Below are 24,737 nucleotides of genomic sequence, written 5' to 3'. Positions count from 1 at the left end.
ACACAGCAGCGGAGAACCACAAAAATCACTTTTCGCTCCACATATGAGTGCCACCGCTGAGGTCCGGGACTCTGACAATGCTCTGTAGGCCAATTATGTCCCTGCTGCTCTTCTTCCTCCTTGTCAAATTGAACCTCCAAATGTATTCATGAGGTCTCTCCATGGAATCCAATCCAAACACTTTATGCATGTAAATATAGACGCATCGACAGTCGGAGAGTTGCGAAAATTGAACATTTCCGATTTACATTCATAGTATGATGTTCTGCTCTTTGATTGTATTGTACAGTAGTACTGTACATTTTGTGTGTCTTTTTGTACTATGCCTGCAATCACAGGAGTTTATGTTTTTGCCATTAATTCCCTGTTAGAATGAAGGAGAAGCTGATTGTGTTGATTGACTCCATGTTAAGATTGTCCTTCAAAGTGGCTGTTGAGTTTTTCATGCAGTCAAATGACTTTATTTTGAAAGACTGTGACAGAAAAAAAAACATCTCTTTCATTAGGGATGAAGGTTTTCAGCCTTCACGTTTTCCAAGTCCATAGAAAAAGACATTGTGGTGAAAAGATTAACATTCTCCATAGACAACCATGGACTTCAACCTTCCAGTTTCCCTCCTCTGTCAAAAATACAAATATTTTACAAGTCTTCACTGAAGAAAAACCCAGCACAGAAATGTAATCTGCTTTCCTTTGTAAATGATTGAGATGAATATATCTTGTTTTCTTTGTATTTCTGAAATAGACCATTCTAAATGAAGGACAAATTGATCTAATCCTTAATTATTTCCTCCTACCTTTCAAAATATCGATAATCTTTTAACCAATCCCATCAAAGCTGGACTCATGGTTTGAAGAACCATTTAATTGGTTGGTGAAAATAATGGCAATTTTCTCCAGGAAGGACTTTGATATAGTAATCAATGTTTTCATTAATACTGGATAACTGTAACGCACTTTATTTGGGGGTTACCACACAGCATTGAGGGGGATGTGGGACGTTTTTTAGGCATTGTGTGTTCGCATATAAAACCTACAGAAAAGCCTTCTCTTATATTTGCCTATCACTGAATCCTGCATAAATCCAAGGTTTTCTGGTGAAAGACTGTTTTCCCTTCCATTGCCGCTACATGCATGCTCAATTTGACGGAGAGCTGTAAAAGTTATTGACTCAACGCAATCAACTGTCAGCTGTTGCTGGATGCTTGTTCAGGAGAAGATATTGCAAAATCATTCACTTGATGCAGATAGAAAACCAGAAACTAAACCGTCCCCCACTGTGAAGAAGGATTGCAAAGCTGAGCGATATCTTCACCAGCAACATTGCTTCAATGCAATTAAAACTGAATTAACACAATTTACAGATCAGGCATCATCATTCAATCTGTTTATGGCCATCGTGTCATTGTTGATCATTTCCAACTTTGCTATCTATAAAGTAAAACCGAGTTTGCTTTATGTAAACAACTAATGCACATTTTTGCTTGCAAAACTAGACTACTATAGTTGTCAGAAGAACTCTCGCAATGGTCATGAATACTATATTTATTGTATTTAATGAATATCCGAGCCATCTTCTTTTTTCATGATGCAATAACTACCCACATACATTGCATTCATTCTCCATTTGTCCGTCTGTTACCCATATGTCAGAATATAAAATCTGAGCTGTTGCAAAATGTCAGCTAGCAGGTTACAGCTCAATCAAGCCTTATGAAAACATGACATCCACTATGGCAGTGTTTTATTACACGTGTCCCTGCACAGCAACACACACGTTTGCCTGCGGCTCTCTCACATGCAGACACCCAGTCAAACCTCGCTGTCATCGGTGTTGGTAACTCATACATAAACATGAATTACGATAAACAGAACCGCTGTTGGTGAGATGTTTAAACAGGGAGTCAGGCAGGCTGACAGGCTCACCGTCAGGGGCTAACACCAAACACAGGGAAAAAGATATGCAGGCATCACACTTAGAAAATGTCAACATTCAATCTGAGTGTGTCCTTTTATCTGATACGTTACCATCCATACGCGGTAAAAACATTTAGTTTTACAATCATTTTACGCAAAAGTTTATTCGTTTACCGGTCTTTGTGTGTGTGTGGCTCAAGCAGGTTCATAATTATGTTCTGCTGCATGTGCCTGTGTGCTGACCTCTCTGGCAGAGACCGGGGTGTTTAGTATTCCAGTCTGAAGCTGACTCTCTGTGCCCAATCATCTCACAGTTCTACGCTTTCAACACACACACACACACACACACACACACACACACACACACCCACGCGCACACATGCGTACGCACAAACAGAGATATAAATGGTATCATGCTGCTACATAATTTCCTTGCAAGTTCAAAGGCAGAGTTAATCAGCCCTGATCAATGTTCATTTTATAGCCGCAAAGATAAAATGATAATGCTATACATAATATTACCCAAAGATTAGAAGCTTTTTGTCATTTAAAAGATAGCGTCACTGTGCTGATTTAGTCTGTCAAAGTTCCTGACCCAAAGTGAGCCTGGAGGAAAATAGGTTCTCAAATTACCTCAGTGGGGTGTGTGCTGGGGAGGAAACCTGGTGTTATCATAGTTCAGCAGTGCTGGGGTCATGATGTGGTAGAGTTTGCGGTAATTGTTGCTGTGATATTCCTCTTGTTTTTAATAAAAGTAATTAAGTGGGATCCTTTTAGGTTTTACATAATATTCTTATTGCGCTATTTTATATCTGCATTACTTTTCTATGGTGTGAAATGATGTGCAGTGTTAGGTTGAGAGTGCTACATATTGTTGATATTTTTTCAAACCATTTTCTACTTTTCTAATCATGTCACGTTTAATCTTCTGAAAACATATAGATGCACTATAAGGAGACAAAGATCCCATGATGCCACAATGAAAATCAAAACTCAATTTCAGAACATGAAAACTAAAAAGGTGCATCAGAGTCCAATTGATTTTTATTTTGACATAATTCTTTGTGTTTAAATTTGTAATTTTAAGCAATGCTTTTTTTTTTCCTTTTATATCATTCACTTAAGGGGATATATCACGCCGCTGTTTTGAATATTTATCTGGATATGCAATTGCTTAAATCGATATTTCTCAAATTAAATGTTAGTTTTGAGGGACACGACTACAGGATAGGACCTCTCTGTGGCCACACCTGTTTCTTTAAGACAATAAATGTTCCATCAAAGACTGCAATTAAGATGACGCAGCAACAACATACATGTCCTTTTATCCTTGTCATTTATTTCTTGTCTTATTTTGTACAGGAAAACTCAGATGCAATAAGAAGAAGGCAGAGGTGTGGGAACAATTATTTATAGGAAATGTAATTTGGAAAAACAAACAGGAAGGAAATAGGACATACATCTGTGCACAGGAACCAGCATGAGAAGGATAAACCAGCAGAGTGAATGAAAACTGCATGCCTAAATAATGAGGAGACAAGAAAACGCATATAGAATCCAGGTGAGTCCAATGCATGGCAGCTGAGGGGAAGCAAGACTAAAGAGCTGGGAGGAAGGTTGAAACAGTACAAGCTAACACAGGGATAAATTAGATATTACAAGTTATATCACAAAAATAACTGAATGCCAAGAAAACATAAAATATCAAAAGGACACCAATTCCTCAAAACAACAACAAAATTCCATAACTCTGATAAAAACCAAACTCAAAATCTACAGACTTAAACATAAAATGTGAGTTTTGGGGGTAAACTTACCTAAGTTGTTAAACACGCAAGAAAAAAAATATCTTTCCCTAATAAAAAACAATACCTGCATCTAGTGGAAAATTAAAATTAGATTTCCACACCAGCTAAGGAAAACAAAGCCAAACATACAATTGCTATAGCAGAATATGTTTTTCACAAATCAATTTTCATTAAAAGTTAGTAGCACAAAAGACTTAGAGGCAGTACAGGGTGTTTTGTTTCCTGTAAAAGAAAAGAGCGGAAGGCAAAAAAAAAAAAGAACATGAAAAATGAAGGCTCAAAATATAAAACCTGGATTAACTACATGCCATTTGCATAAGCAAAATCAATTATATGCAGAATAAAATAGAAAGGTAAAACCCTTTTTTCTATTTATTCTAATTATTTTGTGTGTGCAGCTAGAGAGAGGATCAATTGCAACCTTTATAATTTTCTTCACAATATATTGCTTCATGTTGATATAAATCGACCTCGACAGGCTTGAAAAGAAGCTTATAAATAAAATGAAGTATTATTAAACTATGTGCAAATAGCTCTACTAAGTCTACAGTTCTTCCGTTTGGTGCAAATTGAGTTGCAATTCCAGTATTGAATTTGTATTTTAAAAATTTTTTGGTGATAGTCCAAATGAGTACTGCCTTAAACTTCATAACTACAATCAAATATAATCACAGAGGATAAAAACACAAGAGATATCTTATTTATTACTTGTGTGTTTTGGGATAGTCTTCAGCCCAACACTCATTTAATCATGTAGACAGATCTTTGTAGACACAGGACAAATATTTTAAAAATGTGTATGACGGCTTTCTTATACAACAATATGCACACAGTGTGTATAGATTAATATTTACTCACCTCAGCATACCAAATCCTTGAAGATTCTGAAATGACAGAAGACCTGGCCTGATTTTTTTTATTAATTCAGGTAATATCACTTGAGACACTCAGACTGTATTTAGCGTGCAACTTTCACCCTGATAATGTCTGGAAAAGAGAAAAATGACAGAGAGATGTCACAATGAAAGCATCTTAATGCTGACCCAACACAGAAGCACCCATTTAGCAAGAAGGCTCACAATCACTGATGTTTCACCGCGATTATTTTCTACTCGCTTTGGCAAGTTTGGTGGGCCAACAGCTTATGAGTAAACCTTGAGAGTGATTGTGTGCGTGTGTTCCTGTTTGATTCTCAACCGCCACTGAAATCCATGGGAATTTAACATTTATAGGTGGAATTGTCCAAATTCGAAATAGGAATACATTTACACTGACGCAACAGTCGTACCAAATATCTTTAAAGACTGCAAGTTGATTCATCACACAGAAACTCTTGACTTTGTGGATCAGCAGCTAAAACATCTTCAGTAACTTAAGTAAAAAGGAATTATGTTCATGAAACATGTTCTTACACCGCCGGTCATTTCTACCTAAATGAAAATACAAAATAAAGATAGATATTGGTATGAAGAGACGATAAAAGGTGCAGGTGGCATCAAACAAAAATAGATTAAAAAACAAATTAATGTAGAGGCTTCATTTAGAAATCACAGTGAAAGGTCAGCAGGCTTAAGATTCAGGCTTCAAAAATGTGTCTGGTTTGGAATAAAGTCCCACATGAGCATCTTGATATTATAAACATATAGAACAAACATGCTCGGTTTATAATACACAATAGGTTTTCGTAAAACACATTCTTCTTTATCTAGAGACCATGTTGAAATAAAACACACAATGTCCTTTTCGAGAACGTTTGTTATAACTTTTATTATTTATTATTATCATAATCGTCATCACTATTCTTCAAGTTTAGCTGTGTAACAAACTTTTCTTGGCTGTCAAAATATGTAGCTGAAATATCATTTTTGCATGACACAAAACTAAAAAAAAAAAAAAAAAAAAAAAACAATAACATACAGAAAGGTAGCAGAATAAAATAACATGAGAGAAAAACGTAACCTAAAAATAACCTTCCCTAGAAAAGCCATTCAACATAGAAGAGACAAACTCCTAATACAACAAACTGATTAAACATAAACATGTACTGTGTATGAGTGTGCGTGTATTGTCAGCCAGAACTAAACTAGCCTTAGTTAACACTGTTCACCCCAAAATCTACGCTCACTATGTACCTATGTGTGTAGGTGTGTTGTCCCTTCCTTGGCAATAAGAACATAATAAATGGAGTGCAAGCAATAGCATCAATTCCTAGAGCACATTCTGACAAAGACAAAACATGTGATAAGGCCTCCCAATGTAAACGCTGATTCAAAATGCCATTACACTTTAAGGTCACAAACTCTTTGGACACACTTGTAGTCCAAAAAAAAAAAACTCGCCGAAAATCAAAAAAGGTCACTACGCTCCGTTCTCTTCCCGTCTCCAAAACTCTCCCAGAGCCGCTCTCTCACGCCAACATGCTATCACATGGACAGAAACGGTTTTTCATTATGTTTTAGAAATGTGGTGCATTTGATGAAATCGGAAAAATGGGTGTCATATGCATTCAAGCACTACCTGGTCACAAAACGTTTGCTGAATGAGCAGTAAATGCGAAAACGATTGATCTGGTTTTATTTGGAAGTGAATAAAAAAAACAAAAGCAATATAAAAATGCTACTTTTATAAAGTCTGAAGTCCGTGGTCTCCAACCGAGTTGAAATGAGCACTCAGTATGGTGCCATTTCTGTTACAGTAACCTTTGAATGCATGGCGTCATGCCCGCTCCTGAGAGGGCATCAACCCTACCAAAAAGCATACAGTAATCACTAATTTAAAACAAAACCATGTATTCTCCAGACCCTAACTTTTTTTATGTACGTTTTGAATTTTGTTTGTTTTTTTAGCATATTTGCATAATCGTTACCATGATCTAAAAGTTTAAATCCCAACATTCATAAAGACGCAAGTGTACTTATGGTTTAGTACAGTTTCCTTAAATGGGTGCAACATTGTCAAAAAGCTGGTCAGAAAACAAAAGCACATTGTCAAATGGGACCAGATTTTTGAAGGGCTTTAACAAACTCAGTGTGCAAGAACAAAGTTTTCACTATCAAGGATGTTGTTTTTTTGCTTTCAACTTAGTAACAGAGAAAATATTTTCCTTCAAAAATTAAGACACGGAAACATCATGGCATAAAGAAAAAAAAAATGTTATTTGGCCCCCAGCCTACCGAGAAATCTCTCTGGTTCATCAAAATGACTTTTCACGCCAGAATTAGCCAAAATAACAGTTCATATACCCCTTTTTTCACAGTCCCCTAGAAATGTTTCTAAGAAGTCCATAAAACATAATAAAAAATAAAAATACAGGGGAGAACTTATGTTGTATTCCTGTTTAATGTTGGTTCTCTGGATATGAACCATCTTGAAATTAATGACAAAACCCAGTAAATAGCTTTGAACCAACCAGAGCCTAGTTCAAGTCAACTGTACAACACTTAAATTAGTTGGATATGTCAGCATTTAAACTCTTGAGTAGCTACTGCTGTGTTCAAATTGTCCACTCTTTCACTATGGAGTTCGTTTTTAATTTTAACGTTTTAAAATAGGCATTTATGGAGAACCACGTGGCGTAGGTGTAGATCTTGCACCTCATTGAACAAAGCTATTAATTCCCACAGGATTTTTTGCTGCAGATTTGCCCCCTTCCTTCTTTCTCTCCCATGAGCTCTATCCATCTAAGCTGTGAACTATGAAGGAGTTTGTGTTTTATAAATTGTATATAATATCTGGTTCATGGGAAATTTTAATAATACTGTTGTACTTTTGTATAAATTATGGAATATTTTATTCCTTATTATTTGTTCTTATTTATTGCTATGCAATATCTCTACGTTTTTAGTTTCACGGGGGGATGTTGAGAAACCTCACTGTATGTCTAGTACAGGAATTGACAATAAAGAAGACTGACTTTAATGGCCCTTTCCTGTCAAAACACTTTTTTGTACATTTGAACTAACAGGAACAGATAAAAAAATGTAAAGTATTGACTGAATATCTGTCAATAAGGATATAAAATATTCATGATATGAATATGAACTGAGGTGTGATTTGTACGATACTGCCTTATTTTGTAACTTAAAAATCAGGTCAAAAACAACCAAAGCTTCAAACGCATGAAATCTTGACTCTTCCTGTTAAATTTAGTATGAGTTTGTCAGTAAATGAGTGAACATTTTGAAAACAGCACAAAACTCTGATTCAAAACCTTGAAAAACTTGTTCACTCTGCTTTGTAAATCACTGAAAACACATGATGCTGAGAGAAGGCAGGTTATTGAAAGGACAATAAGGAGTTGACTGAGATGTACTGTTACACATAGATTCAAATCAGCACACAGTCAAAGGAAAAGCCAATAAAACATTTCTATCAGCTACTGTACGTCTCATTGTCTCCCACAAATTCTTCAAATGCTCCTATCCTTCCATCTCAGCCAACATCCTTCCATCCACTCCATTGTTGTCTTAAAAAAACAGTGCATTGTTTGTTTTGTTTTGCTACAAATACAGATGTAAACATTCTTTATATACTAGAAGCCCCTTAACAGATCAAAAGTTTGAATTTAACGTTCATTAAAAAAAACAAAAACAAAAAAAACAACAAACAGGACAAAATATTGCCAAAAATAAAATGCAATAAAGTTTGAATGACAAGTTTGCTGAACATCCCCAGACATTGCATATTGGGTAACATTTTTTAGTAAAATCAAATTTAAAATGTTACAGTTAATGGAGATAAGGAGTCTTTCTTTGAAATAAGGACAAAAGAATAAAAAACAGCCAACTCCTTAACCTAGACTTCAACGACTTCAGTAATTATATTGCACAAACAACCTGCAGCTTTATTTCAGAATCTTATGAGAAGTATAAAGCTGGCTTGTCAGTTTAAATTAATCTTCTTATAGATCAATGATTAAACAAATCCACTGAATGCAAATGTTTATTTTTATATTTACTAGCAATGTTTTTTTTATTCTCCACCATAATTGCATTTTTCTCTTCAAAATTGTACAATTCACTGAAAATGTTTTATGTTCAGTTTCTCAGTTTCAAGATGAAATTCAATGTTGGTCCTAATTTAAAACCAGTTTTATTGGAGGTACCGTATATAGTCGTATTATTATTTAGCAAATAATATCAATTACACAATATGTAATGCCTTTACTGAAGACCAAAACACTGGAGATTGGTTCTTTGAGAGATATGGCTCATTTCTAGAAGGTAGTGTGCAAACATGGAAAGTAAGCTGACAAGTTTGATGATACATTAACCACAGAGAAACATGGTTCCTGCTTTGGAGACTAAAAATGAAAAGTTTGACCAGTTATTGCATGATGCCTAATATCAGTCATGTGTTCATTACAACCTTAAATGCTAACTGTAAATTTGAGTAGAAGGATTTATTAGTTTTATTTTCTGGATTCTTTATTTGAACTTGTGGTGCTAATTGTACGTTTGAATAGAGGAAGAAAAGTACAACCATTTTGAGAGGAAGTAAATTATTTGACTTCATAATTTAGACAAAAACACAGTGGACTGACAAAAGGGTGGAGGCGTTGTGGTATTTTGAAATCATGCACATGGAGAAAACCCCATACTGTCTTTGCCTGTGGGAACCGTGAGAATGACGTGACACAAAATGACACCGTCTTTGAAACTGTGACATTTTGATTCTGTAGCATTCCTTAAAACTAGGAACATAATCATTATGGAGAAAATTATTGTATCAATGTCAATGTCTTTTAAAAAATGTATAGTTAGCAGGCACCAAGTGGATATTTTATTCTTTAACATCTTTTGAATAAATATAAAAAATAGTTTTTGTCCTGATTCTTATCTTGTTCCTTCCCTGTCTTTGATATCCAGCAAAGGGTTCTCTTTTCTTTTGTTTTCCAGCATCTAAGGCAGCGAGGCTAAAGAAGTCTCTGTTTTGACAACAGGTAAGATAACCAACATGTCTTTCAACTGATTGAGGGGACTCCGGGAAAAAGAAACAAACAAAACAAATACCTTTGAGAACTTTTTCTATACTTCAGGATTTAAAATCTAATTATACTTCTTTTCTTATGAAGGCTTTCTGTAATATTTAAGGTAAAAAAAAAAAAAAGTAACAGTTTCCATCCATTACAAAGGCAACAGATTTTCCAAACTTATGAAGATGCTGTAATGTGCTACATAAAGGTAACTTTTTGTTTCTAACTCTGAGCAATAAGACATTAAACACTGTAGGCAAGGATCTCTTAAGACTAGTTTATACAGTTAAAATGTTGGGTTTTGCTCCCTAATTTCTGAAGTCTCTCTAATACACTTAGTAACTTAAACACATGTAGACATTAAGAAAAATTATAACCTAAAAAAAAGAAACACATTGGCCTATTGCCAAATGAAAAACAACACACAATAGAAACATATATAGGAAGAACCAAAGAAAACAAGACGCAACATGCTAAAAACACTTATCTCACCAAGCCTTTGATGTGTACAAATGATGTGTCACATGCTGTGATGAAGGCAGGTTGGTGTGCACGTGTGACCCCTGAGGACTAAGAAACTGAGCATTAGCATTCATTATGTTTACATCATCGTTTAGGGACGGAAAACCCTTCGATCCTCACACAGTGTGCATTTACACACTGTAAATGCAGTAAAACAAATGCACATGTGCGCACACAACCCCCTCCACTGCTGTACCATTTTTTTTTTTTTTTTTTTAGACGGCTTTTATCAATGTAACAAATCTCATTAAAAACACAAAAACGAGAACTAAAATAGACTAATTTTTATAGTACCATTTCCTTTAAAAAGCTTTTTTTTTTTTTACCTTTACAAAACAACAAATAAAAAAATGTAGCAAATTGCATTTTCGATTAATGATGCCATCATGGTTCTTCTTCTTATTTCCATTATTATTTATATCATTAATATAAATGTCAAGCAGGTTAATAAATGGTTGTTCTATTTAGGCAGGCAGCCAGGCACATAGCTAGTATCATGGCACAGTGGAAAGTAAAAAATAAAGTCTTTTGTGTTTTTTTTTTTTTCATCCAAGCAGATGAAGACTTTAGACCAGTTTTATCAGTTTCACCTGGATTCAAGCAGTTTCAAAAAGGGTGAGGACTAGTTTTCAGCCACCATGTAGATTTTGCATTGATCCAGGATCAGTTTGAGAAACAGCATGGGATAAAGTGAAAGAAACTGGTCAATTTCGTACCAACTGAACCGCATATAAGCCCTAGCTGGTTTCAAGCAAACCAGTTTGAAAATACTCAAAACAAAGTGTTTTTTTTTTGTTTTGTTTTGTTTTTTGGTTTTTGAGATCCATTTGAGAGGAAAAATAAACATGTTCTGGGCAAAAGCGCAGCAGTTCTCACCAGATCACATCTGGTTGTTCTGAAATAAAAAGGTTAAATGCAGCAGATGAAATCAACGCAGCAAAGTTCAAGTGTTATACTTCGAGTTGTTTTTTGCTCTTGTTTGATGGCTATGTTAGTCCAGCCTCCGATCCTCCTATGTGAATGCACGCAGATCGACTGTTTTCTGAAAAGTGATTTCAGCTGGATGCCAGCACCCTGTTGACTCCCTGCCACAAATCTGTCAGGTAAGCCGTAACTCACCGGAGGATTCAGGCTGTTTCTCCCCTTGCCCAGCTGTAGTTCACCTGGGTCCTGCAATATATTTCTCTGAGCCTTTGACAGTGGGAGTGCTTTTTAAGGTTACGCCCAATAGGAAATGAACAAACCTTCAGGAACACAAAGCCTAATACTCCAATAACATATTATTAACGTTTTGTGAGTCGTTTAATTTCCATCAGTCAGCCCATCTAACTTCGTAGACTCTGCCACAGTTGTTATCTCGGGGGATTTCTGATCCTCCAACGCTGTTTTCCCACATAATTCCTTACTTCTTTCTTGCTCTTTTTCAACTTCTTGTATACTTCCACTGTCTGTTTCTGCCTTTTCTTGACCATCATGATCTGTACTCATGACTTCATCATCTTCGCTTGTGATCCCTCCATCTTTTGGCGCAGGTGTCTGACTGCGACACTCTGGCGCTGCCATTACATGAAGACTTTTGCCGTCTGGTGTATGATCCTTCTGCTGCTGCTGTGGCGGTGGCAGCGTTTTGTGTAAGCCCCTCTGTATGTGCGTGGTGAAGTCATAGCGGTCCGCGCATACATGGAGGCAAAACCCACACTGGTACGGTTCCTTGTCGCCGTGGCAGCTCATGTGTAGGGCGTACATGACCTCGTCCAGGAAGTAGATGCCACAGTGAGTGCACCGGTTGGCGAGGTCATCCTGTGTGGCAGCGTCTGCCTTCGAGCAGTTCGACACAATGCTTGACTCACGTTTTCCTTCCTCTGCCATCTCTTCACGCTCCTTCTCACCTTTCCAGTTTCCCATCGAGGTCTCACTTCGGGGCGACTCCTTCCTTTTTCTTTCTGAACCGTTTGACACATACATAGTTGCGTTGCTTGTGTCTCGTTGTCTTATTGCAAGATCCAAAGGAGTGTCGTTCTCCGGTGATGCAGAGGATAATGTTTGGGCGTGATGAGGAGGCGGAGGAGGGTAGTGAGCAGGGGCTGGAGGAGGCGGCAGAGGGGAGTAAGGGGAAGCACAGTAAGGCACCGTGTAGCTTTGCTGGTGATACTGTACAGGGGTCACCATGGTTCCGAGATGATGGGCGTTATTTCCAATCCCACTCGGGCTACTCAGATTACTGATGCTACCAGGGATCCCAGAGGTGGCTGCCATCTTATACTTGGTCCAAAATCTGAGCCAATCAGATTCAGGTGTCAAATCAGGTGACAGCGTCAAAGGAAGAGGTAATGGCAAAAGCGGATACTGATATTTTTCAATTGGCGAACCCGGAGGAGAGTAGCTTGAGGGTTTAGATGGACGCATGTACTTTTCAATTGGACTTCCCCTTTCTGATCCTCCTCCTTTCCCCACTTCTAGTTTGGACGTTAATCCCCCGTCTGTGATGCCCCCGTTGCTCTCGGCCACCATGACTGGTGTAGAGTTGGCGGGAAGGAGGAGGGGAGGCATGCGCCTGTGGATCTCCAGAGTCTGATTGGCTAAGAAGGCTTGAGTGGACCGCGGGGAGCGTGAGCGTGGGGAAGGCTGCTGGCTTTTCACTGAAGGGCAGCTCCTGGTGTCCAGCTCCTCACCGTTCAGACGCTCCTCGCTGGTGATTCGCTGCTGTTTTGGGGCCGGGTTCTCGGACGACAACGTATCAGGGTTCAAGCGTTTTCGGGTCCGCCGTCGAATGATTTGCTCGCCATTGTTCTGCTTGATGATGTTCAGGGGCCTGGGAGTCTACAAATAAAAGGAGACATACAGGAATATTACTGAGTTCCCCAGCTCTATCATGTTAATAATGCTTGACTATAACGACATTTAATAAATAACTTATTCAATGAATGAGAGGCTTCTGTGAGTGCTGATGGTGTAATCAAATCAAACTGATCAATCAAGTCAGCATATCTTTTTTGTTATTGAAAATGCATCAGTTAGAAACCTGTAATTTTCTTCTATAATTTTTTAAGACCAACATATCCACCACCTCTGAAAGCTGTACTTTTTACCCTAAACACAAGGGGGCACACTCACATCTTCTGTAATTTCAGTTTGCCCCCAGGAGACAAGCTCAACTCTACTTTGAGAAGTGCATGCCACACTCATAAAGGTCAAACTGTGCATTGCATTTGTCAATGCAAATTGAAAAAATGCATTTAAAAATACAAATTGAGAAAAGGATGCTTCATTTTCCTCCTGATAAACTGCTGAAGCAAATCATTAGTTGATATTTAGTTATTTATGTCAAAAATTACATCAGTGCAACAAAGTTAAAACCTAAGGTTTATTTAAAATTTAGTATTTTTACAAACTTAAAAAAAAAACAACTTTCTTGAACAATTTTTTTTGTGTGTGCATCGATATTCTCACCCGAGTCAAGTATTGTGTAGTACGACTGCGAACTTTGTAAATGTACAGACGGGAGTATTTTCTATTTTTTTTCCTCACAAAATAACTGAAACTTAGCCAGATTGGATGGGAAACATTTGTAATTAAGAGTACTCGCAAACTCTTTTGATTGATTTTGGTCCTGAACTTTGACTAGACAGTTCTGACAAATTAATATTCTTTGCTTCAAGCCATTGCATTGTAACTCTAACTGAATATTTGTGGTTGTTTTCCTGGTGGAAGGTGAACCTCTGAAGATGAACCTCTCAAAGCTTTTTTTCCTCTTCTAACAAGTTTTCTTCTACAATTTCCAGTTATGTGCCAATTGACAATTTAACTTATTGAAAACCTGCAGAAATCCAGATGAGAAAAGCCCTGGATTTTTAAAAAGTCTGTTACTCAGTCAGGTCAAAGGGGGAAAGTGTGTCATTTTTGGATTGTAGTCTAATGTATTTTGCAATTGTTAAAAAAAAACAACAACAACAATAACTTCAGTCATGAAAAATGCTAAGGGTCCATTTTTCTAGTAAAAAGAAGAATACTTTAATAAATTGTCCTAACCAAAAGTCCACAATGCTTTGTTGCATTTTTTTACACTGTACTTTAACAAAATGCAAAGCGTCTCCACTGTTAACAGAGAAACTGTCCCTCTGAAGATTTTATACACAATTTAGAAGTCTGAATCAATATCTAAACAAGATTACACCACTGGGAGAAGTGGCAGCCTAAACACTGCCTAAATTATAACACAGACATTTCTCTAATTCTCTATAGTTTTCCTGTTTGTTTTTCTTTCACGAGAGACGTAAACAAAGGGGAGAGATAAATCACAAGTGGGAAGCGGCAAGTTGAGGAACCACAGGAGAAAGAGGTCAGGAACAAAGAGGAAGAAAAGAAAGAAATAAGCACAAGAGAACCACTACCAGACTGTGGCGCTGGGATTTAAATCAGCTGACAGTAGAAGCTGACAGAAACAACTAATACTGGAAGACTAATCGATTTGTCGGCAGTCTGATGATGGACGCAGTTTTCCCACAATGCGATGCACAGGGGAAATTACAGACGAATTATTCTCTGATGGTGCAAGAACTTGATGGCAACAGAGCTTTGTAAGCGTGACAGGTTATAAAAAAATTAAAGCTGCAGTCTGAGTGACAGGTCTATAAGTCAGTATTTGGTATGACATAGTGGTTCAAACTACTCTGACCAAACAGAATTTCATTACATGTGACCACATAATGACAATAAAGGATTCTTGATATTGCCAAATATCACATGACTTTCTTATTTGCTACCTGCTTCACCCCAAAGATATTTTTGCCAATTTGCAGTTTTTGGGATGTTGTAGAGCATACAGCACCTTGTAAAAATAAATAAATATACACGCTAAACATTTAAATGTGTTTTATTGGGATTTTAGGTGAACAGTCAACACAAACTAGTGCATTATATTGAAGTGGATGATATCTGTATTCATCCCATCCTTGATGATCTGTGGCAAGACATGCAATCATGTGCACTGATGATCTCTGTTTAATTTTACTGAGTTTGAGCAATTTTACTCAAGGAGGATGAATTAAACCTTCAGCATGTGCAAAACTGATAGGGACTTAGCTGTAACTGCAGACAACCTTGGTACAATCCTCGAATGTATTTACTAAAGGGTCTGAATACAAGCAAGCCACACTTCTCAGATTTTTATTTTAGAACAAATTGTTGACGTAACATTGCCCTCAAGTATACATAAATACAGGCAAGTCACCTCATATGTTTCAGAAAGGAGGGTTACTTTCTGTAACCAAAATATATTGTTTTGAATAAGCCAAAATTATTAATCTCATTGGTAAAGAAGGCTTATTCATTATAGGAACTGCAGTTAAATTAACGGGACATTTACATAATACGGAAAATATTCAGTTCTTTGGTTTTTGAGCTACTAATCCTGTGCATGTGAGATGTTCAACTCAAACAAGGCAGTTGTGATGTTTTGCACTTTTGTATAAATAGAGATGGATGGTATAATACCTAGGCTGACTTACTGCCAGTAGGCACAATTCTTGCTCTATTTATCAGTCCTTCCATCTGTTTCCATCTGTTCTTGAATGTAGAGTTCTGCATTTTTGCTTAATCTCTGCGACAGGCTCCATCTCTCACTCTTCAGTTGCCCCCTGCCCCTTCATTATCCTCGTGCTGCCTTTATCTTTTCCTCCATTTTTTTCCCACTAACATTATTTATCTTTCCACTCCTATTCTTACTCGTCATTTCTCTCCATCTGCCTGTTTCCCCCTCTTTATTCATAACTCTCCTTTTCCCTCTCGGACTCTCAAGTGTTTTACTAGCTGCTATCCTCTCTAATAATGTGTGTAGAGCGTATAAAACTTTTATTATAGGATATAAAATATGGTTGTCGTGAGGACTGCCAAGAGTGGAGGGAGCCAGGACGTGATTGGAGCAGCAGATGAGATGAACGGGTTGAACCAAGGACATCTTTGGGGGTAGGAAAGAGGAAACGATGCGGTAGCTTCTTTCCTCAGTGTCATCTTCAGTGACTCGTCATCCCACCAACAGGCTTGTAGTATGGTCAGCCCACTCATTCATTCATTAGCAATGTTTATTTTCTTTAGTTTTCTTCAAAGCCTTTCTGGTGCATTTTTAATGGGGATCCCACACGTAAATATTCTCTTCCGAAACTCAACATTTCCAAAGGAGGGAAGGAAGAAAGAAAGCTTCCTTCTTAGGGAAGAAGAATGAAACAAAGAAGACAGGAAGGACAGTCAGATACTAACGAGGGAATGAACAAGAAAGGAAGGAAAAACAGAAAGGAGAAAGGACAGTAGTAAGAACAGATGAAAGGACACAAAGAAAGTAAAGATGGAAAGAAGGGAGGTAGGCCACACAGATTGACAGAGGATACATTGAAGGATACAAGAGAAAAAGGTAACCCTTGAAGATCAAAATAAAAAAAAGGCGAAAAGAAGAAGACAGTTAAGGAAGGCAGGAAAGAAGAAAGTAAGGACACAAAGAAGGAGATTAAGTCAAATATGAAAGAGGGAACGAGTACAGATTATTTTATCGGATTGGGGATTTGAAAAACAAAAAACTGTCCATACTCTTATTTTGCATTCACATATTTTTTCAAAGCCAGAAAATTCTTAAGTTCCAGACTTTTGGAGCTCTCTCGAAAGCCTCTTTTAAAGTCAGGGCCAAAAACATGATAAAGTTTGAGGCTCTGTATAATTCTGATATTATTTGTAAAGTGCATAATTAGGCTGAATACCTTGAGAGGATGTCTGAATAAGCTTGATATCCTCAAGTCAACTAAAAATCAAGCTGGCTCTTTATCTCAGCTGAACTTCATGCGGTCTAATTAAATTTGGGATTTCCATCGACTTTCCCCAGGCTTTGATGGTAAACTCCATCCATTCCATCATATTTCCTATGCCGAGGAACTGGCTCGCTGCGACTGCCGAAAGGCTCCCCAAACTCCCGGCACTCGCCAAATTAACAATACTTTCTTTTTCCTCTGCTACAGCATTACTTTTACACAGTGAGAGTCAAACAGATACGAAGCATTTAACTGCATTATGCACAATTTCATTTGCATCGTATGCTAATTGGCCACACAGGAAGAATAATAATTAGTGGACAAAGCCACCCTGCGTGTGCACTAAAACACAGCAGTCCATAAAATGGCTATGAACAACCTTTTCTTTATGAGTCTCATATGAGTGGATGGCAGTTCAGCCCTTCAAATTAATTTTCACCACTCAGACAAATTTCCTTTTACTTATTGCAAAAACTTTACTCCCATGTGATTTTCTCATAATATAAACCGGTTTGGAAATTTAATTCAGCAGTTATTACTTATCGGACAGATAATTTAAGCATTATTAGAGGCAGACAGGGGGAAATTACAAAAAAACTATTTGGAATAATGGTTCTTATGTAATTTTTTTACACCATAGCAACTAAAGAAAATAACATTTCTTATTACAAATTTATGACAATATTTTGAATATGCAAAGAAATTGACTTCAGAGCTTCAAATTTAAACTAAAATTAACCATATTTACCAAAATACAGCTTGCAGCTAAACTGAAGAAATCATTTGAAGAAATTTTAAGGCTGACAAATAAAATTTTCACATAAATTCTAAAATATAACATTACTTGGATTTTGATCTAATTTGTTAAACTTTGCCTTACTGTTGTGTTTTTCAGTTCTAGTATTTGACGAGCGTGCCTCTAGATTTCTCTGCACATCAAATGAAGGCCGCAGCTGCCATCATGAACACTGCACACAACACAGATCAGTGGATTTTTTGCACTTTCTTTCAGAAAGGTCGTTGATACACATAGGAACAACACTAAAAAGGATTTTTTTCAAAGTGCTGCTTGACAGTCTGGCAGTGAAATGAACAGTGATTCCCAGAGACCACTCTCTGTCTAAGGGCATATTTCCTGACTGTTTTCCTCGCAGTTATTGATGACAAGTTTCATCTAAATATTTAAATTGTTTTCAACTTAAAACGCCATAAACCTGTCGTCTCATAATAGTCTGTCTATGATAGACTAATCTGCACCCAGAAAGTGTTTGTGTCTGTCTGCCGCTGACTTACCGAATGCAGTTTCTGGTATAAACCACATGCGTTGCAGACGTAGCCTCCATTTGCGTTTTTCCTCCACAGCGACGTCTTGGTGGTCAGGCAGTTTGCACAGAAAACCCCACTACCTCTGCGTCGCTGCAAAGAGACAGAATGATGTGCAGCATTAGCAACTTTATGTGAAACTTTCAAATACGGCAAACAAATATGACAAGACATTATAAGTTATAACGAGAATGGAAGCGCAAACAGTGCCGACAATTTTCGCCTAATTTGAAATAATTCTCTTTTAATGGGCATGCCACAGATGACTGAACTGGTAGATGAGGTTATGAGACAGGCAGAAAGAACGACCACCTTGGCTTTGTGGCTGAAAAACGATGAGCTCTGATTTGAAGCAATACTAAACACATTCATCTTTTCCCCAAAATAAACACACTCTGAAAAGTTAAATAAGCCTATCAATGAAATATGTTGCTTGTGTTAAAAAAAAGTGAATATGTGTGACTCTTGAGATTCTCCTGGGTTTTCTTTTTTCAAAGTGCTGCTTGCAAGACATGCAAATGAATGACTTAGATTTTCACCTTGCAGCAATAGAAAGTGTTGCTGAGAACTGCAGCAGGCCAATATTTGACTTTTGCTGTACAAGCGTATGCTTCTTCATATACACACCTCTGCAGTTCACGGCGCAGCAGTGCATACAAAAGCAGTGTGTGGAAAGAACGGTGTGAAGTAGCGGTGGTGGGAGGTGAAAAGGCCAATTGTTGTGGCAATGTGCTCCATCACAGTAATGAGCCAATCACAACGTTTCTCCATCCCATTAAGCCTCTGGCCCCACACACCACCTTTGTGACCCTGCGAGGACAGCATACCTCATCTTTCTCCACTGTGACTCGGTTTCTCAGTCTCGCAAACCATTTCCTTCTCTCTTTCGTTTATTAAAATAAAATTTCATCATCGTACATCTCTTGTATTTATTTTCTCCTCTCTTCAAGTCTCTCAAATCCTGCTCTCAGCCACGGAGAGATCTACAATTGCTGCGCCAAAATGACACACAAAGTATTGTGTTGAAAGCTAACTTCCAACGGCAAACGATTACAAGCGTCTTTTGACGTAGTATAATGGAAAATATGAATCAGGCTAGTTTCCACGAATATACAAGTAAACTAGGCTGTGGTGTGATACAAGCAGATGCAGGTAACCTTCAAGGCAATAGCAAAAAAAGACAGAAACAAAATCAAGCATCTTAATCATTGACAACATGAAGGATGATTTTTAAGCAACAGTAGACGCCAAAAAAGTTTACTTCCTTCCCAAAAACTGTTTCTGTTGTGACTAGTGCTAACTTTTTGTCATATGGTGTTCATGACACAACTGGGAGTTATGGATGGCATACAAAAAATCTCAGAACATCCCGATTTACAAGTTAAAAGCACTAGTGAGGGTCTCACTTCAACCAGGCTGCTGGTAATCTCAGAGCAGAGCTACAGATGGAGCCACTTTGAGCGCCTCCACTTAACATCTGCTTGGTGCTGCCAGCTAAAAGCATAACAGCCCAGTAGACGTTGCTCCGTTTGGGTTATTTATTTATTGGAAATTTCTTTACTGCAAGTGTCAAAGCCCAATAAACCACTTTATGATTCTTTTGGAATCCCACACAAGCAAACATGCAGAATTACCCAACTGCTTCAGTCCAAAGTCATGTGCAAAACAAATTTCACCACCTAAGATAGGATGTCATTTCTTTTGAAAGTACACAACAATTGGGACCACCCAAATTTGTACACAATACAAACTGGCAAACAGAACACATGAAGCATGTGGGATTTTTTTTTTTTTTCTTAAGGTTTTTTGGGCTCTGGTGACTTTTATTAGATGGTGAAATGACTTGAAACTGTAAAAAATTATTTAATAATGTAAAACAGTAAATTTTAAAATATCAATTTCTAGGCTTATTGAGGCATTAAAATATTTGTTAAATATATATATATATTTGCAACAGTTTCAGTCCTCAGTAGAAAAATCATATTTTCTTATCCACAACATAAATGTAGCAGTGATTAGTAACCCAAATTGCAGAGAGCTGATTTTCGTAGACACGGCTAATTAAAGGCAAACAACCTCAACAAATGTAATGATTTTTCTACACACATAAGAACACTGTCTCAACCTCTTTTGCACATCCAGTTACAAACCTTCCAAGTCTTTAGTGCGCCACACAGGGTGAACATGACGAGGTTGAAAACCCCATGGCTGTGAGAAGATGCTCTCCTGAATACCACATGGTAAGGTTGGAGTATTTGCGGTAGCTACTTCCTTGATTCTTTTGGCTCTTTCAGTCTGGATTTGTACAGAAAATTTCTTGATTGCCCAACAACCTACTACATGTAATAAACAGCTGAGCTAATCTAATCAGACTCTCTATGGAACATGTGTTTTATGACGACCTGAGATTAGACAGAAGGACACCTCCATGACCAAATCGTCAGGAGCGCACCGAGCCAGAGCTTGCGTGTTCGTGTGAGTGCATGGGGAGCACACCATACGGTCACCACATGTAAAGAGACAGAGCCAGGTGATTGATTGATGTATGCTTCCTGTGTGTGTGTGCACAAGTGTGTGTGTGACTATTGCAAGACTATTGCAAGCCAAACAGTGCGTCTGTCATCAGAATTTGGTTTCCCTCCGAGTTCCTAAATCACTCGCATATGGCCCCACAGCTGCCCCTCGTTGCAACACACGTACACCTGAAAATATTTGCTTCCACCAGCTAATGAAGCAATGCTCGATTTGGATTTGAGGCCATGATTCAAGGAGTGTGTTAGGGAAACATTCACTACCCTGAATCTGGGCCAGAAAGATAGCACAATGTGTGTAACTGTGAGGGTATGGTTCAAGTGTCAATTGCACAGGAAAGGACAGTTTGCACACATATTGGGTTCATGGTCTCTCAACTTCCTTTTCAGTCAGCAGCTGGTTGGCTTGATATTTGTGGAAATGTAAAATGCTCAAAAGCCTCAACGCACCAACACACGTAATATTATGTCAACATGAAGTGTAGTGCTCAGAACCGTACACCCTTGTCTTCATATGAGTCAACGAGGTTTCTGGGCAGGATGCACTGGTACTAACTAGCAAACTGTGTGGGCATCTGTGTGTGTTTTGCTGATTTATTACCGATACCTGGCCTCTCCCACTCACCTCAGCCTCCCCAAAAAGGGCTGACGATAATTACAGTTCAGAGGCTTAATGATGTCTATTTATCTGAGCCCTATAATCGTTTATGTGGCACCAACACAACGCCCTCTGACATACACATAAACATGGGGTAAGGTGCACGCACACACATGCACACGCATCCAGAAAGAAAGATGCACAGTCAAAACCCAGAGGTGTTCAATGGTGAGGAAAAGTACTGGAGTTATTCGAGCAAAGTCCCCAACTGAATCTGGAAAGTATTTTAATAGAGAGTTGCTCTTATTTCTCCTGAGGCTACAACACAGAAAAAAAAAAAAACATAATTCCTCCACTCCAAAAACAAAAAGTATGATTGGTACAGTTACTTGTATTGTTTGAAATATTCTGTTCACTGCTGGTATATTAACTTTTGGTTTGGAGAGTTATCAGATTTCATCAGGTAAACAGGAGCTAGCTCGATGGATGGATAATGGAGAAATAGATAGATGGAAAGATGGCATGATAATGGAAGAATGAGCAGGCAAACATGGATGGACAAATAGATGATGGATGGATGGATGGATGGATGGATGGATGGATGGATGGATGGATGGATGGATGGATGGATGGGTGGTGGGTGGGTGGGTGGGTGGGCGGGCGGATGGAATGAACCAATGGCAAACCAAAACCAAATTTCCAAATTTCTACTTTAAAATCTTGCGAGGAAGAGAGTAAACACTGCAAATCACAAATTGACATTACGAATCAAATCTGGTAAGTTGGCAGCTTTTGTAGGTTTTATCACAGTCACAAAGCAACTGAAATCAGCCACATTAAGAGTACGAGTGCATATAAAACATTTAGCGGTTTAATAACTCCCAATCAGCTTGGTCAATTTCTGCTCTAATGCACAAGCAGCTCTTAGCAGAAAGCCTTTGTGTCCCTTATGGTGTTCAATTTAATGGGCTACATGACCTTACTGGTGTTAGTCTGAGAAAATATGCTCACTGAAAAAGGGGTACATTTCATCATTTAATTTCAAAACTTTTAGAGTCTTGTGGTTCTGCTGGACTTCCTCAACTTTATATGAAATGAGCATCTGCCCAAATTATTTTTCAAATTTTCACTATGTTTTGGTGGCTGTTTGATGCATCTCGATGGCTGCCGTCTTAAAATGCTGCAATAAATTATGGAAATACTGTCATAAATAACTTAATTTGGAATGTTTATTCAGCACCAAACATATGGTGCGACCGCGCAGTGACTAAACACTTCAGCTGCGGCTTTGAGTCCACTTTAAGTTTCTCCTGAAGCCAAAAATTTACAGATGCTGAACCAAGTGTTTATACAGCTCGCTTTTTTTGGATTGTCACGCTGTAGCTGGCTGAAACAGATAAGCATCCGAGGGTTTAGGTCCTGTAGTTGAGTTGAGCCCTTCTAATGCATTTCGCCATCTGCAAGGAATGTGTGGTAACGTCTTCAAGCAGTGCCAGCGCAGCTTTACTTGAAATAATTCATTAAAGAACAGCTATGCATGAGCTGCTTTACCTCTTAAGAGTTTATATCCTTTTAACTTTATGAACACTTTTAAAAGTATGTCAAGGTAGGGAAAAAAAAAAACCTTAAACTTATGTGGCAAAACATCAAGAGACAGAAGGAGAGAAAATGGCACTGGAGTCTAAATTAATTTCTGGACAAAATTCCCAAAATGAAATTACATTTAATTTGCTTACTGAGCAAATCATCCCTGCTTTTAACATACAGAAACACACACAAACAGACTTACACTGACACTCGCATTAAATCAGCAATTATTTAATCAACCTTGAAGAGTAGCTGGAGGAATTAACTGAATTCCATACTGCCAGGACCAATATCCTATACAATGGATCACACACGCGTACTCATCCCATCTTACATCCAGGTGGAAATGAGAACAAGAAATAGAGCTGCGCAGGAGGATACAGGAATCATTTCAGATAAAGATTCACCAAATTAATCATGTCTGTAACCTACACACACACAGACACACAGAAAACTGACTGCAGTTAATGTGACAAGGACTCAGTCTGTCCACTTTCTGCGTTCCTGTGTGTCAGTATATGTCTGTTTCCAGTCATGCACACAGCTGCAGGAACCCACCCCGGCAATTCTGATATACTCATTTAAGTGTCTTCACCCTATACCATAACTGGGTTAAAATTTAATGAATTCATAAAAGGAATGACTCCATATTCATTTTGCCTGTCATTTTATTTAACGAGAAGACAAAGAAAATACAAAAAAAATAAATTAAAAAGTAGATTAACTGTTCGAGTTTCTCTTCAACTGTACGCTCTTTGAGGTGTTGATCATTTTAATTCTGCTGTTATGGCTGTGATATTTCTTCACCTGTGTGTCTTTCACTGAAGCAGCAATCAGGTGTAATCCAGATGTCAAATGGAGCAATCAGGTGCAACTTATTGCTCAGGTTGTGTAAATATGAATCTGAAATGTGACTTTCCTGCTGCTCACTTCAAACAGAGCTGCAGTGATAATGAGGAGCATCAAACATTACTTAAAGAGGGAATGTCGTATTGTGAAAAAAAAGAAAAAGAAAAAGAAAAACAGACTTATTACTCTGAGCAAAGCAACCACTAAATTAAATCTAAATTCAACTACTACCTCCTTTTAATTTGCTTTTCCAATGACAGGACAAGATTTCAAGCCAAAACAGTCATACTGAACAAGTTAGTTAATAAGGACCCCAGATTCCTGATTATTCCACATTAGGTCCAGTTTTTAAAGCATGTGGTCAAAGAACTTAGACCATAAAATTAATCACAAGACAATAAACAAGCTGAGTTATATTTAGGATCCATTTAAAATAATAAGAGGAAAGGACCACCCTTGTCATGAACAAACTTGAAAAAAAAATCTATATTACATAGCTATCAGAGTTTTTTAAGGTCATTCTCAGTGATCATTACCAGCTGCAAGAAGTATGGAAAAGTAACAAGAGAAAGAGTTACAGCCTTGATAATCAGCTACTAATATTACCCGCTTTAGTCCTCAACATCATGGTGCCAAACAGAAGTGATGAACACTCATCGTTGTCTTTTGAAAATAAGAATTGTAAGATTTTCTTTCCAGATGGGTGCTTAAACTCTGTATTTGCTGCTTAGTTTAGTAAATTATTTCGTTTTCTAATTAATGCAAACACAGTAATAAAAATAATGGCTTTTGGAATACAGGTAATATATTTGGTAAATGGGCTGAATTCCAGCC

The 24,737-nt window shown here is 37.7% G+C and overlaps 1 protein-coding gene across 1 annotated transcript in view; it reads right to left on the bottom strand.

Annotated features, from left to right (window-relative positions):
* Positions 1 to 5,473: 5,473 nt before the first annotated feature.
* The window catches only part of trps1 (trichorhinophalangeal syndrome I), a 125,640-nt gene continuing 106,376 nt past the window's right edge, over positions 5,474 to 24,737 (bottom strand). The window contains 2 exon segments of the mRNA XM_055053719.1: positions 5,474 to 13,041; positions 18,309 to 18,431. Of these exon segments, the coding sequence (XP_054909694.1) occupies positions 11,524 to 13,041; positions 18,309 to 18,431 (1,641 nt within the window). The 3' untranslated portion in view covers positions 5,474 to 11,523.

Source organism: Poeciliopsis prolifica, unplaced genomic scaffold (assembly GCF_027474105.1).
Source record: "Poeciliopsis prolifica strain line A6 unplaced genomic scaffold, Auburn_PproV2 SCAFFOLD038, whole genome shotgun sequence".
Classification (NCBI taxonomy): Eukaryota; Metazoa; Chordata; class Actinopteri; order Cyprinodontiformes; family Poeciliidae; genus Poeciliopsis; species Poeciliopsis prolifica.
Note: the sequence above shows the minus strand (reverse complement) of the source record. Positions and strands in the feature narration are given on the sequence as shown.